Source organism: Nelumbo nucifera, chromosome 7 (assembly GCF_055504915.1).
Source record: "Nelumbo nucifera cultivar China Antique chromosome 7, China Antique-T2T, whole genome shotgun sequence".
NCBI classification, from domain to species: Eukaryota; Viridiplantae; Streptophyta; class Magnoliopsida; order Proteales; family Nelumbonaceae; genus Nelumbo; species Nelumbo nucifera.
In genome coordinates, this window is record NC_142655.1 from 22,289,842 (window position 1) to 22,302,953 (window position 13,112).

Consider the following 13,112-nt stretch of genomic DNA (forward strand, 5'->3'; position numbering starts at 1 on the left):
CTCCATTGTTTGGTGTGAAAGTATTTCAGCCAAGTTCTGCAGAAATTTTCTCTTCATGGCCAAAGTTTAGTGGTACCAAGAAGGCTAGAATCGTGTAGAGCTGCATCCCTTTTGCGGTATGTTGATATTTTTGGTAAGTAAAAGAAAATTTCATTAAGAAAACAAAAAAGCAGCTTACAAGCACCAATACAGGTGTTAAGATAACACCTAACCAAACTTCTGCGGTATGTTGGATTATCTGGAAAGAAAGAAACAAAAGGCTATTTGAGAAGAAATCTTCGAGCATTGAGAGGCTGGTGGCAGTCATTGGCAAATCAATTGTAGATTGGATGTTGATCCTTCCAGAATTTGCACAAGTCAATAGAGTAGATTTGGGAGAAGTTTCAGGAAGTGCTTGAATTCTAAGATTGTAATTTTGATAATTTCTTTGGTTGAGTTTTTTCCTGTTCTTGGGTGTTACCTTGACACCCCATTAGCTTGTAATCCGTTTTCTTTTTTTCGATAAATTTAATCCGTTTTCTTTTCTTCAATAATTTTTTTTCTTTTACTATCAAAAAAAAGCTCAGTTAGCCATAATTGGCGTACTTCCTTTTTGTGGTAACTAATAGGCTTACTTCTCCCATACCTTTCAAAACTTTAATTGGGAATTTGGGATACTACCAAGTCCTAATGCCTTTCCCTTCTTCATCCTATTTAAAGCCACCTTCACTTCAGAAAATCTAATTTACTGAAAGCCCGTATTGATTTTAGTAATGGTAAAGTTGTCAATCCTTCATCCACTAGCACTTTCCATATGTTCTTCATTTAACAACTTTTCAAAATAGCTTTTCTAAGCTTCCCTTGATTTCCTCATCTTTTTATCAAGACGCTTTAATCTTCCTCTTTGATGCATCTAACATGATTCAAATCTCTGCTTTTTCCTTCTCTCATTTTTAAAGATTTATAAATTCTATTTTCTCCTTTATCATCTAATTTATGAGAGAAGTTCATCACATGTCTTAAATATAGCTTCACTAACTTTCTTTCTGATTTCCTTTTCTTATATTTTTCCAAGTTTTCTATATTTTTAGTCTTTTGCCTAACTTTATAATATGCTTTTTTTATTATTTTTTGAACCTCCTCATTCCACCACCTACCATACAAATAAAATTAAAGACGTAGAAGTTTGATCAAGTATAAGAATAAGCAAGCCAATAGAATTGTACCTCCAAAATAGTGGGTACAATATTAAACACCATTGATGAAAGAATAAAGTTTATTGCGCGGCTACCACGGTCAATTATTCGATTGAGCGCACCTGTTTGTCGACTAGAAGTAACAAAGCCAAGTCAGGAACAGCAATGAAGGATCCACAGCATCCTTCCTTCCAAATACATTATCATATGAAGAGTTAAGCAGTAAACACAGGTTCAAGCAAAAGTAACGGAATGCATCTTATCACTTGAGGAATAATATATTGGATGTATAACAAAAATGCAAATCAGAAATTAAATTGAACCACTTTATTTTGATATTTTAGTTATACCAGACTCTTGGCAGCAAGATTCCTCTATGCTTATGTATCAGAAAGCACCCAATAGAGAGTTATATCTCATGGTATACTGGCACAAGTTCATAAAAAAACAAATAATTGTTTTCTAATTGCTCTATTGATTATGCATCCAGTTATACCAAATATCAGAGTCAGTTCGTCACAATGGAGAAGAAGAGAACAAACACTGTTCGGGTGTGTCAAAAGTGACAGCCCAAATCCAAGAAAAGGGTTTTATACTAAAAGGAGCCATTCTGTCCTCGAGATACAAATAACGTACAAAAGAATAAAAACAATCTAGTGTACAAGAGAGGCACAATATAAGGGTGCTCCCAAGAAATAAAGGGACAAAAATAACCCCTTAACTCTCTTCCTCTCTACACCAAATGCATGAACCTTTGATGAAAAATGTTGAGTTGGTCCGGTTTGTTTTTATTTAGTTAGGAAGTTGTTGGGCTTTAGGCCCATTAGTTTATGTTTTTTTAAGTTGTGACTGTTCAGCTTTTAGTAGCCGCCCTACTAAGGGCATCCTTGTAATATCTCATTTTTTTAAGTCAAGTATAAATATAATGAGAGGGGGGCGGCTAGGGTTAATTTTCACAATCCTGGTTGACTTCCTACTCTCTTCTTCTTCTCCTTTCTTCTCTACTGCTGAAATCTTCATCTTCCCCTCTTTCCTTCACAAGAAACTCGATTAAATCTGCAATTAGTGATTTCTACTTGGTATCAGAGCAGGCCGAAGGTTCCTTGAAGTTGTTCTCTCATGCAGCCCTAGATCGGCCGACTGCATGGTGATTTAAGAGGCTGATCGAAGCTCTCAGGTAAGCCCAGTTTTTGGATTTTTTTGGTGGATCTGTGTGCCCTGTAGCTGGTCTAGGGTTTCTCATCAAAATCAGGAAAAACTGGAGAAAGGGGAAGAGTCATATTTCTGTTGGACTCTTTAATTTTGACCTAGGAAGTGGCGCCCTAACTTTTTAGGGTTCCTTGGAGTTTTTTGTAAGGGGCGATTCAAGTCCTGCCTGATTTGGAGGCTTAGAGAGGGTGATTGCCTCTTCTCTCTCTTCTCTCGTCCCACAGAAAAAGGAATATTTTGTGGGAATAAAGTCTAGGACACCAGAAAGGTGTTGTTGGTTCCAAAAGGTGTTTTGCTTGATCTTGCTGCAAATTTCAGTTATTTTCTTTACATTTTTTGAGAAGCATGGAGGGCCATGGAGTTGAAAATAAGCCCAGGAGTGAAATGAGACCAGTGGAAGGAGGTGTTGGAGACCCTTTCAGGGCTGAGACCATTACTACAGTTAGGTTGGATGGTGCAAATTACTTAGAATGGTCACAATCTGCAAAGATGGCCATTAGTGCTCGTGGGAAATTAGGGTATATCACTGGTGAAGAGGTTAAACCCGAAACTAGCAACTCCCGGTGGGTACAGGAGAATTATATGGTGATGACTTGGTTGTGTAATTCCATATTGCCACATATAAGTAAAAAAAAAAAAAAAAAATTATAGGCAAATATAGCCAAGGAAATATGGGATGGGGTTGCAGAAACCTATTCACAGAGGGAGAATGTTGCTAGGGCTTATCAATTGAGAAATCAGATTATTGCTACAAGGCAGGGAGATAGATCTGTTGCAGCCTATTTTTCAGTCCTTAAAACCCTGTGGCAGGAGATTGACCATTTAGAGACATTTGCTTGGGAAACCACTAAGGATGCAGCTACCTATCAGAAACATCTAGAGAAGTATAGGGTGTTTGAATTCCTTGCTGGCCCTAATCCTGAGTATGATATTGCACGACAGCACCTTCTTTCCGGGGACAGTGTCACTCTCTCCCAAGCATATGCCTTTGTGTCAGGGGAGGAGTGCAGGAGAGATGTGATGATGAAAAACCTTATTTCTGATCAGTCTGCTATGGTAAGTGCTGTGAAACCTAAACAAAGTGGCAGTGACATCAAGAAGGAAGATAAAAGAGATTTGATTTGTGACTACTGTCAGAAGCCTAAACATACAAGAGATACTCGATGGAAGCTTCACCCACATCTTGTGCCGACTAGATTGAAAAATAAGGGAAATGCGCACATGGCAGTTACTGGTGACATTCCGGCCCCTCCTACTACAGCTACTCTGGAGTCTGTTGCAGCTGCTGCAAAAAGGGCCGAACTTGAGAGGTATGGGCTACTTCTGAATTAGCAGGATACAGCCAGTTCCAGTTCAGCCGCAAGCGGACAGCAAGGTACAGGTGGCACTGGTGGAATCCACTCTACTTCCTTTGATCACACAGGTAGTTCACACGTCACTGCAAATTATGTTTCCACTTCAGGTAAGGAGGGGCCTCCTTGGATTATAGATTCTGGAGCCTTAGAGCACATGACCCAGAGCTCTACTATTTTTTCAACTTACCAGCTCTGTTCTGGCAGAGATAGGGTCTCCACAGCTGATGGGTCCCATGTTCCTATTGCTGGGAAGGGATCTGTCAAGATTAGTGATTCTATTTCTCTACCCTTTGTCCTTCATGTTCCTAGATTGAGCACTAATTTGTTATCTGTTAGTAGTTTGACTAAGAACCTGAACTGCTCAGTAATTTTTTCTCCTGGTCGTATTTTGCAGGATCTGGATTCAAAGAGGACGATTGGGAGTGGTCGTGAAGTGAATGGAATCTACCTCCTGGATGTACTTCCTTCTCATTAGAGTCATCATGTCAGCAGGGATAGTGAGTCAGGGTCTGTGAGTCAAATTATGCTTTGGCATAATCATTTGGGTCATTTACCGTTTTCTTCTTTGAGTTTTTTATTTCCAAAACTTTTTGAGTCTGTTAGTTTGTCAAGTCTGGAGTGTGAAGGTTGTCAACTTGGAAAGCATTGTAGATATTCATTTAAACCTAGTAATAAAAGATGTTCTTCTTCTTTTGATGTTATTCATTCGGATGTGTGGGACCCTTACCATGTTCCTTCTATGGGAGGCTATCGCTATTTTCTCTTATTTGTGGATGATTTCTCACGATACTCTTGGATTTACCTGATGAGATCCCGCGATGAGGTACCATCCTTGGTGAGGCAATTTCATCAGATGGTACTAACACAGTTTGGAACAAGAATAAAGGTGTTCAGATCTGACAATGCAAGGGAGTATTTTGAAAGACATCTTGCCTCATATCTGTTAGAATATGGTGTTGTCCATCAGAGCAGTTGCCCCTACAGTCCACAGCAGAATGGTGTTGCAGAAAGGAAGAACAGACACATTGTAGAGACTACAAAAAGCATGATGATCACATCTACAGTTCCAGTTCGGTTTTGGGGTGATGCAGTTCTCACAGCAGTATATCTGATTAACAGGGTGCCCTCTCGTATACTTGGATTCAGCACCCCATTCAGTCTTCTTTTTCCCCAGGAGGAGATGTTTCATATTCCTCTCAGGGTGTTTGGGTGTGTCTACTTTGCACATATTCTTGGTCCTCACCGCTCGAAACTTGATCCCAAGGCAAAGAAGTGTGTCTTCCTTGGATATGCAGAGAATCAGAAAGGGTACTGCTGCTATGATCCAGTCTCTGGGGGCCGGTATTTTACGGTGGATGTCACCTTTTTTGAACCCACGTACTTCTTCTCAAAGAATCCTTCTCAGGGGGAGTGTTTTGGGGAAGTGAATCAGCAATCTATTCCTCTCCCAGTTCCAGTCCCTGTGTCTACTCCTGTGCTTGACCACCACCCTGTGGCACCTACCTTGCCACCTCCTTTGCGTTCTGCTTCTCAGCATTATTTACAACAGAGACTTCACAAGGAGGTTGATTCCACTACAGCAGAACTCACATCACTTCCTATCGATTCCTTGGAGACTCCAGATTCGGCTGCCATGGATTCAAGTATTCCTCTTGGTCCCGCTACTGTTTCAGTTCCCACTAATCCTACTAACTCTGTTACAGATAACCTTGATCTCCCTATTGCTCTCAAAAAAGGGAAGAGAAAGTGTATTGTTCATTGTATTTCACAATATTTATCCTACAGTGGACTTTCTCCTTCCTACCGTGCTTTTCTCTCCTCTCTTGATTCAATGTCTATACCCAAGGGTGTTAGTGAGGCTCTCTCCAAACCTGAGTGGAAGACAACTATGCAGGAAGAGATGGCAGCTTTGATTAAGAATCAGACATGGGACATTGTGGATCTACCAGAAGGCAAGGAGACAGTTGGATGCAGATGGGTTTATACAGTAAAATATAAGGCAGATGGAAGTATAGAAAGGTACAAGGCAAGACTTGTTGCAAAAGGGTACACACAAACCTATGGCATTGATTACTTAGAGACCTTTGCTCCAGTTGCAAAGATGACCTCCGTTCGGATACTTCTTTCTCTTGTTGCCTCATACTCTTGGCCCTTGTTTCAACTTGATGTGAATAATGCTTTCCTAAATGGGGATCTGCAAGAAAAAGTGTATATGGATCTTCCTGTTGGTTTTTACAATGATACTGAAAAGGGAAAGTTATGCAGGCTTAAGAAGTCACTTTATGGCTTGAAACAATCTCCCAGAGCATGGTTTGACAGATTCGGACAGGCCTTTATTGCTTTTGGCTACACTCAGACTCAATCCGATCACACCTTGTTTGTGAAGCGAAAGGGATCTTTGGTGTCAGTCCTAATTGTTTATGTGGATGATATTATTGTCACCGAGAATGATCTGAGTGAGATTGATGGTCTGAAAAAGAACCTACATAAAGAATTTGAAATTAAGGATCTTGGAGAACTGAGATACTTCTTAGGCATTGAAGTTGCAAGATCAAAACATGGAATTTTTATCTCACAAAAGAAGTATTTCTTGGATCTTCTTCAAGAGACAAGGAAGCTTGGAACAAAGGCAATCAGCATCCCTATTGATCAGAACGATAAAATCAATGCATCAGAAGGTGAACCAGTAAAGGACATTGGGAGATATCAGAGACTTGTGGGTCGGCTGCTATACTTGTGTATGACAAGACCAGACATTTCCTATGCAGTAAGTGTAGTAAGTCAATACATGCATGCTCCACGAGTCCAGCATTGAGAGGCAGTTGACAAGATTCTTGCTTATCTGAAGGGACACCTGGGCAGAGGCATATTGTTTACTGATCATGGACAGTTGAAACTAGAGGCTTATACAGATGCAGATTGGGCAGGATGCCTTGATGATAGGAGATCAACTTCAGGAGTGTGCACCCTAGTTGGGGGTAACCTTGTCTCTTGGAAGAGTAAGAAACAAACAGTGGTGGCAAAATCAAGTGCTGAAGCCGAATACAGGGCCATGGCACATGGAGTTTCAGAACTTCTCTGGATCCGTTCCCTGTTAAAAGAGATTGGTGTACAGGCAGAAGAACCTATGATGCTATATTGTGATAACCAGGCAGCAATTAACATTGCCCATAACCCAGTCCAGTATGACCGAACTAAGCACATTGAAGTGGATAAACATTTTATCAGAGAAAGGGTAACTTCTGGAGAAGTTTGTCTTCCATACATTGCTTCTGATCTGCAGCTCGCTGATGTTCTCACAAAAGGTGTTGCAAAGAACAAGCTGGAGCATGATCTACGTAAGTTGGGAATGTGTGACATTTACTCCCAACTTGAGGGGGAATGTTGAGTTGGTCCGGTTTGTTTTTATTTAGTTAGGAAGTTGTTGGGATTTAGGCCCATTAGTTTGTGTTTTTTTAAGTTGTGACTGTTCAGCTTTTAGTAGCCGCCCTACTATGGGCATCCTTGTAATATCTCATCTTTTAAAGTTAAGTATAAATATAATGAGAGGGGGGCGGCTAGGGTTAATTTTCACAATCCTGGTTGACTTCCTACTCTCTTCTTCTTCTCCTTTCTTCTCTACTGCTGAAATCTTCATCTTCCCCCTCTTTCCTTCACAAGAAACTCGATTAAATCTGCAATTAGTGATCTCTACTAAAAAGACAAAAAAAAAAAAGATGATGTATTGCAACTATGTCATCCCATAAGCCTCAACATTGTACATTGGATTCTGATCTCTGAAGAGTTTAAGGGGGCTTCCTTGAATGATCTTTAAGAAGGTGGCAAAACATGGGTGCTTTCAATCGTATACAGAAAACAAGGGCTGGCTGGGGCCTCCTATAGGTGGCAGACTTAAAATTAAATTATGAGGGTTGCAGTCTTCACAACCAAGAGTTTTGGGCATTGAAGGTCTGGTGAGGGATGAAGGTGGAGCGGTCAGACTAGCCTATTCGGAACTCATAGGTCATGGAAACTCTCAAAGGGCAGGGCCGTTATCTGCATTACAAGGTTTGAAGTTGGAAGCCACAAAGAATTTAAGGAACACCATGGTGGAGGGTGACTGCCAAATGGTTGTCTCTTGGTTAAGAACAGGGAAAAATGTACCTTACATAGTTAAATAACATGTTAGAGAAGCATGAGTGCTGGGAAACCCATTGAGGTGCTCATTCAATTGAGTCCCTAAGTGCAAATGATCTAGATGATGAACTAGCAAAGGCCAGTGTTTTTTTTTTCTTTTTTTTTATCAATAACAAATAACTATCAATAAGAAAAATGGAGATTAAGTACAAAGGAGAGGGGGAGATAAACTCTCTTAACTCCCCAACCAAAAGAAACAAAAACAAAGATACATATTAGCCCAAAACAAAGCATCCCTATTCACCCCTTGCTTAGCTAAACCCATCATCAAAAGAGTTAACACTTCTTTTAATCTAATTCAGCTTAATTTCAATATCCTTTGCCAACCACTTAAGTTTCATCTTTTCATTGCTATAGTTTTTTTATCAGCAAAATGAGAATTTTATTAAATTAAGATAAGTAAATACAGAGTTACAGCAGTTAGAGCATAGACATTTCAACAGAAAATGTTACAATACAGCCCAAAAAAAGCTGTTGCCTTTGAACTCCTTGTTTAGCTAGAGAGTCAGTTGTTCCATTTGCAGTTCTCCTGACCCATGTGAATGATGCATTAAGTTCCCTTGCCACGCTTACTATCTCCCTTAATGGATGTCTGTAGTTCCAAGGAACATTACTGCTTGAATTGGTCCAAGATATCACTACTTTTGAGTCCCCTTCTTTCTCTAAATTGCCAAGATCAGCTTGCTTGGCAATCTTTAGACCTTGAAGCAGAGCTAACAGTTCAGCTTTTAAAGAGTTACCTTCCCCTAAAGGTCCTGAGTACAGAGCCAACACTTAGCTTGAGGAGTCTCTGATCACAACACCAAGGCCTGCCATACCCAAGTTTCCTGTAGAGCTCCCATCAAAGTTCAGCTTATACTTGTTGGGGCCTGGGGGCTTCCACTCCATTACTTTTCTTTCCTTCTCAGCAGTGTGTGCCACTTCATTCCAGGCTCTTACAATATTAGTAATTGAGATATTTTGAACGAGCCGGAGTGACTTTACCCAATGTGCAACTTTTATCTTTATGTCCTCCATAATAACCTCTTTTGGTCAATGCTTCTCATTGAAGATCCTTGCATTCCTTTCCGCCCATATTGTCCACACAACCGCTGCCCTTGCTAACTTCCACATAACCCTTTCTCTTTTTGTTGGCTGCCTTGAAAGTTTGATCAAAGAGGCTAACTACATCCTAGGGAGCACTCCACCTGCAACCAAAGAGAGCATAGAGATTCCCAAACAAAAAGCACAAAAGGGCAATGGATCAATAAATTAGGTAGGGATTCACCATCTGTAGAGCAATTGATGCACATATCAGGGGAAAGGCATTTATTTGGCCTCCTTTTTTGAAGCATGTTGCAAGTATTTACCTTCCCAAGAAACACCTCCCAACACAGAACTTGAATTTTTGGTGGAATGGGCTTGCTCCAAATCTCTTTCACTGGAAAATTGTCACCCCCAACAAGAATTTGTACAAGGGTATTCAAGAAAGAAGCATAAGTAAAGGTGCCATCAAAAGAAGTAAACCATACTCTGGTGTCCTCCAAAGATTGAACGAAGAAAAGTGACTTAAGAGTATTAAGCAAGCAAATAAGAGACTCATCATTATCCCTCAAACCGCTTCTGAAACCAAAATCCCAACTCAATCCAAAGTGAGAAAGGGTGACAAAATTTGTGATGGGTTGTAACTTGTAGTTAGAGACTGAATATAGATCAGTAAAGAGGGAGCAAAAAGGAGTATCACACAGCCGAAGATCTTCTCAAAAAAGCACCCTAGGGCCACAACCCACATCAAATCTGATGAGATTAAGATAGGATATACCTCTTGTATTGCTTTCCACAGAGAACGCAAGGAAGATGTGGGAGGTATCTTTGCATACCAGCCATTGTTCATCAGCCCATGAATGCTTTCTACCACCTTATGCCATAGCCTGTCTCTTTCCAATGGGGACCTCCAAAGCCACTTTCCTAACAAAGAAGTATTCCCATGAACTAAGTTCCCCAGTCCTAACCTCCCTTTTTATTGCAACAGGATTGCAAGGGATTGGATAGTGTTTGTAATTTGTACTGTAATGCTTATGGTGTTCTTTGCTTAGCTGAATGTTGTTTGTATTCTTCATTTGTTTGACATTTTGGCCAACAAGCTACTTACTCAATAAAATACAGTTATTTAGCAAAGAAACTATACAAATGTCATACCAATGGAGTATCTAAAACCATGGCAATCCAACAGCAAAATAGGACTTAAACCTCTTGCTACTAGAGTTAAACCCAGATACTACTGGATTTTGTGTATTGCCAATACTGTTCTTTTGCTTAGTAAGTTCATACTTAGATTTCTCTATTTTTGTATAAGTAATAAATTTTATTAAAGAAGGAGAGAAGAAATTACAGCTGTTTCTTAGTCTGTTAGATTTCTTTATTGTTTAGGCATCAATTGATACCAACCTCTATTATTTCCCTCATGATGGTTCGATATTACCAAGAAACTAGAGTGTCATTCTTTAACCAACCCAGAACCACTCTTGAATCTCCTGCCACCAAATTTCCATAGTTGATAAGTAGCTAGGCAGCTAGAGAAGATAATGACGGACTTTTTGTGGGAGCCAAGAGAGTAAAAAAAAATACCACTTGGTAAAATGGGAACATGTTTGTAATCCCAAGGAGCAAGGTGGGTTAGGCATTGGAAATGTGTTAAAAAGAAATACAGCTCTTCTTGGCAGATGGTTGTGGAGGTTTCTTCGTGAGAAAGAAAGACTTTGGCACAGGGTCATAGTAAGCATTCATGGTGTAGAGAACAATGGTTGAGATGCAAAACTAGCTTCAAATACAAATTCAAGCTCCCCTTGGAAAATAATCATTGAGGTATTCCCCACTTTCCTTAATTTCATTAGCCTTGATGTTGGGAATGGGAATAGTGTTACTTAGGGAAGACCTTTGGCTCGGGGATCAACCCCTTAAGCTGCTTTTCTCAGACCCCTACTCTTTGTCAAACCTTAAGGCTGAACCTGTTGCCAAGTTTGGTTTGTTCTTAGAATGTGGGGAAAGTTGGGATCTTGGCTTCAAGAAAGATGCGAGAGATACTGAGTGCAATTCCATTCTTCACTTACTTTCACTTTGGAAAAAGTCTACTTGGATCGATCTGCCTCAGAAAAAAGAATTTGGCACCCAAGCTCTGATGGTTTGTTTACCTGTGCATCATTTTTTAACAAACTTACCTGTTCTGACTCTGTGGAAGTGACTTTTCCTGTGAAAGAAATCTAGTGCAAGCCAATTCATCCTAAAGTTCAAGCTCTTTATTGGGAAGTGTTCTAGGGAAAGTAAACACCTGTGATGTGCTACAAAAAAGAAGGCAAAATAAGTGTCTCTCTCCCCATGTGTGCATCCTATGCAAGGCTTGTGGTGAAACCCTTCCTCACTTGTATCCTGCTCTTTTGTTTCTATTATAATTCGGTTCTGCCTTAGAGTTCTGTCTGTCTGAGATCAGTTATGTAGAAGGAGAAAGGTGGAAGAAAGAGAGAAAGAGAGAAGGGAGAAATTCTGGTTCGAACTGGAAGACTCAACTTAACATCTCCCAGTCGGCCAGGCAGTATTTATATTATTAAAATTAATTGAAAAGACATATGTACCCTTACTTAAGTTAGGAGCACTGGTTCCAACACAACATTATAGATCAGCAACACTAATCTAGGTATAAAGCCAGAAATACCCCTACGCTAACACTCCCCCTCAAGCTGGGAGTATATCATATACTCCTAGCTTGTTATATATGTAGTCCACTCTTCCCCGACTCAAGCCTTTTGTAAATAAGTCAGCCCACTGATTTCCTATATTAACATGTGTAGTGTCTGACTCTCCATTCAGCACCTTCTCCCTCACAAAGTGACAGTCAACCTCAATGTGCTTGGTTCTTTCATGAAACACTGGATTAGAGGAGATATGAACTGCAGCCTGATTATCACAATAGAGCTTCATTGGAGTGTAAATGTTGTACCCTACTTCCTGTAGAAGGTTCCTTAGCCACACTAATTCACAAGCGGTGTGCGTCATAGCCCTATATTCTGATTCTGCACTACTTCTTGCCACAACCGTCTGTTATTACTTTTCCATGTCACCAGGTTACCTCCCAGAAACGTGCAATAGCATGTAGTAGACCGCCTATCAGACATAGAACTGGCCCAATCAGCATCAGAATACCCTTCTATTTCAAGTTTTCCGCCACTCTTGTATATCAGACCGCGACCCGGAGCCCCTTTTAGATACTTCACAATTCTCAGAACTGCATTCCAATGAGGAATCAGAGGTTTTTGCATGAACTGGCTTACCACACTAACCGCAAATGAGATGTCTAGTCTAGTAATGGTTAGGTAGTTCAGTTTGCCCACAAGTCGTCGGTATCTGCCAGGGTCTTCAAACACTTCACCCATATCACTGCTTAGCTTGGTATTTGTGTCCATGGGTGTTTCAGCTGGTTTGGCCCCCAACAAGCCTGTTTCTTCCAGCAAATCAAGCACATATTTTCTCTGGCACGGGTTAATACCATACTTGGATCTTGCTACCTCTATCCCCAAGAAATATTTCAGCTTACCCAGATCCTTTGTCTAAAAGTGATCCTGCAGATAAGTCTTCAGCCTGTCAATACCCATGTTATCATTTCCAGTAATAACAATATCATCTACATACACCACCAACAGTATTTTTCCTCCCGGAGAGTCATGACTAAATACAGAATGGTCAACTTTGCACTGTTTCATACCAAACTTCTTTACCACCTCACTAAACCTACCAAACCACGCTCGAGGAGACTGTTTAAGCCCATATATACCTTCCTTAGTCTGCACACCTTACCATCCTCCCCCTGAGCAACAAACCCTGGAGGTTGCTCCATGTAGACCTCCCCGAGTAAGTCACCATGTAGAAAAGCATTCTTGATATCAAGCTGATATAGTGGCCACTCATACATGGCTGCAAGTGAGATCACAACACGAACTGACCCTATCTTAGCAACCGGTGAGAAGGTCTCTGTGTAGTCAATACCATAGGTTTGGGAGTACCCTTTAGCAACCAACCGTGCTTTCAGGCGTTCAACACTACCATCAGGCAGATACTTAACCGTATAAACCCATTTACAACCAACAACTTGCTTCCCAGGAGGAAGAGCAGTGAGGTCCCAAGTATGATTATGATGAAGGGCTAAGAGTTCTTCTTCCATGGCTCG

The 13,112-nt window shown here is 40.5% G+C and overlaps 1 protein-coding gene across 1 annotated transcript in view; it reads right to left on the reverse strand.

Moving 5' to 3' along the window:
* ABCB25 (ABC transporter of the mitochondrion 3) overlaps positions 1 to 13,112 on the reverse strand; it is a 97,742-nt gene that overhangs the window by 69,859 nt on the left and 14,771 nt on the right. Inside the window, exon 6 of the mRNA XM_010253469.3 lies at positions 1,206 to 1,308. Within this exon, the coding sequence (XP_010251771.1) occupies positions 1,206 to 1,308 (103 nt within the window). The remainder of the gene's footprint in view (positions 1 to 1,205; positions 1,309 to 13,112) is intronic.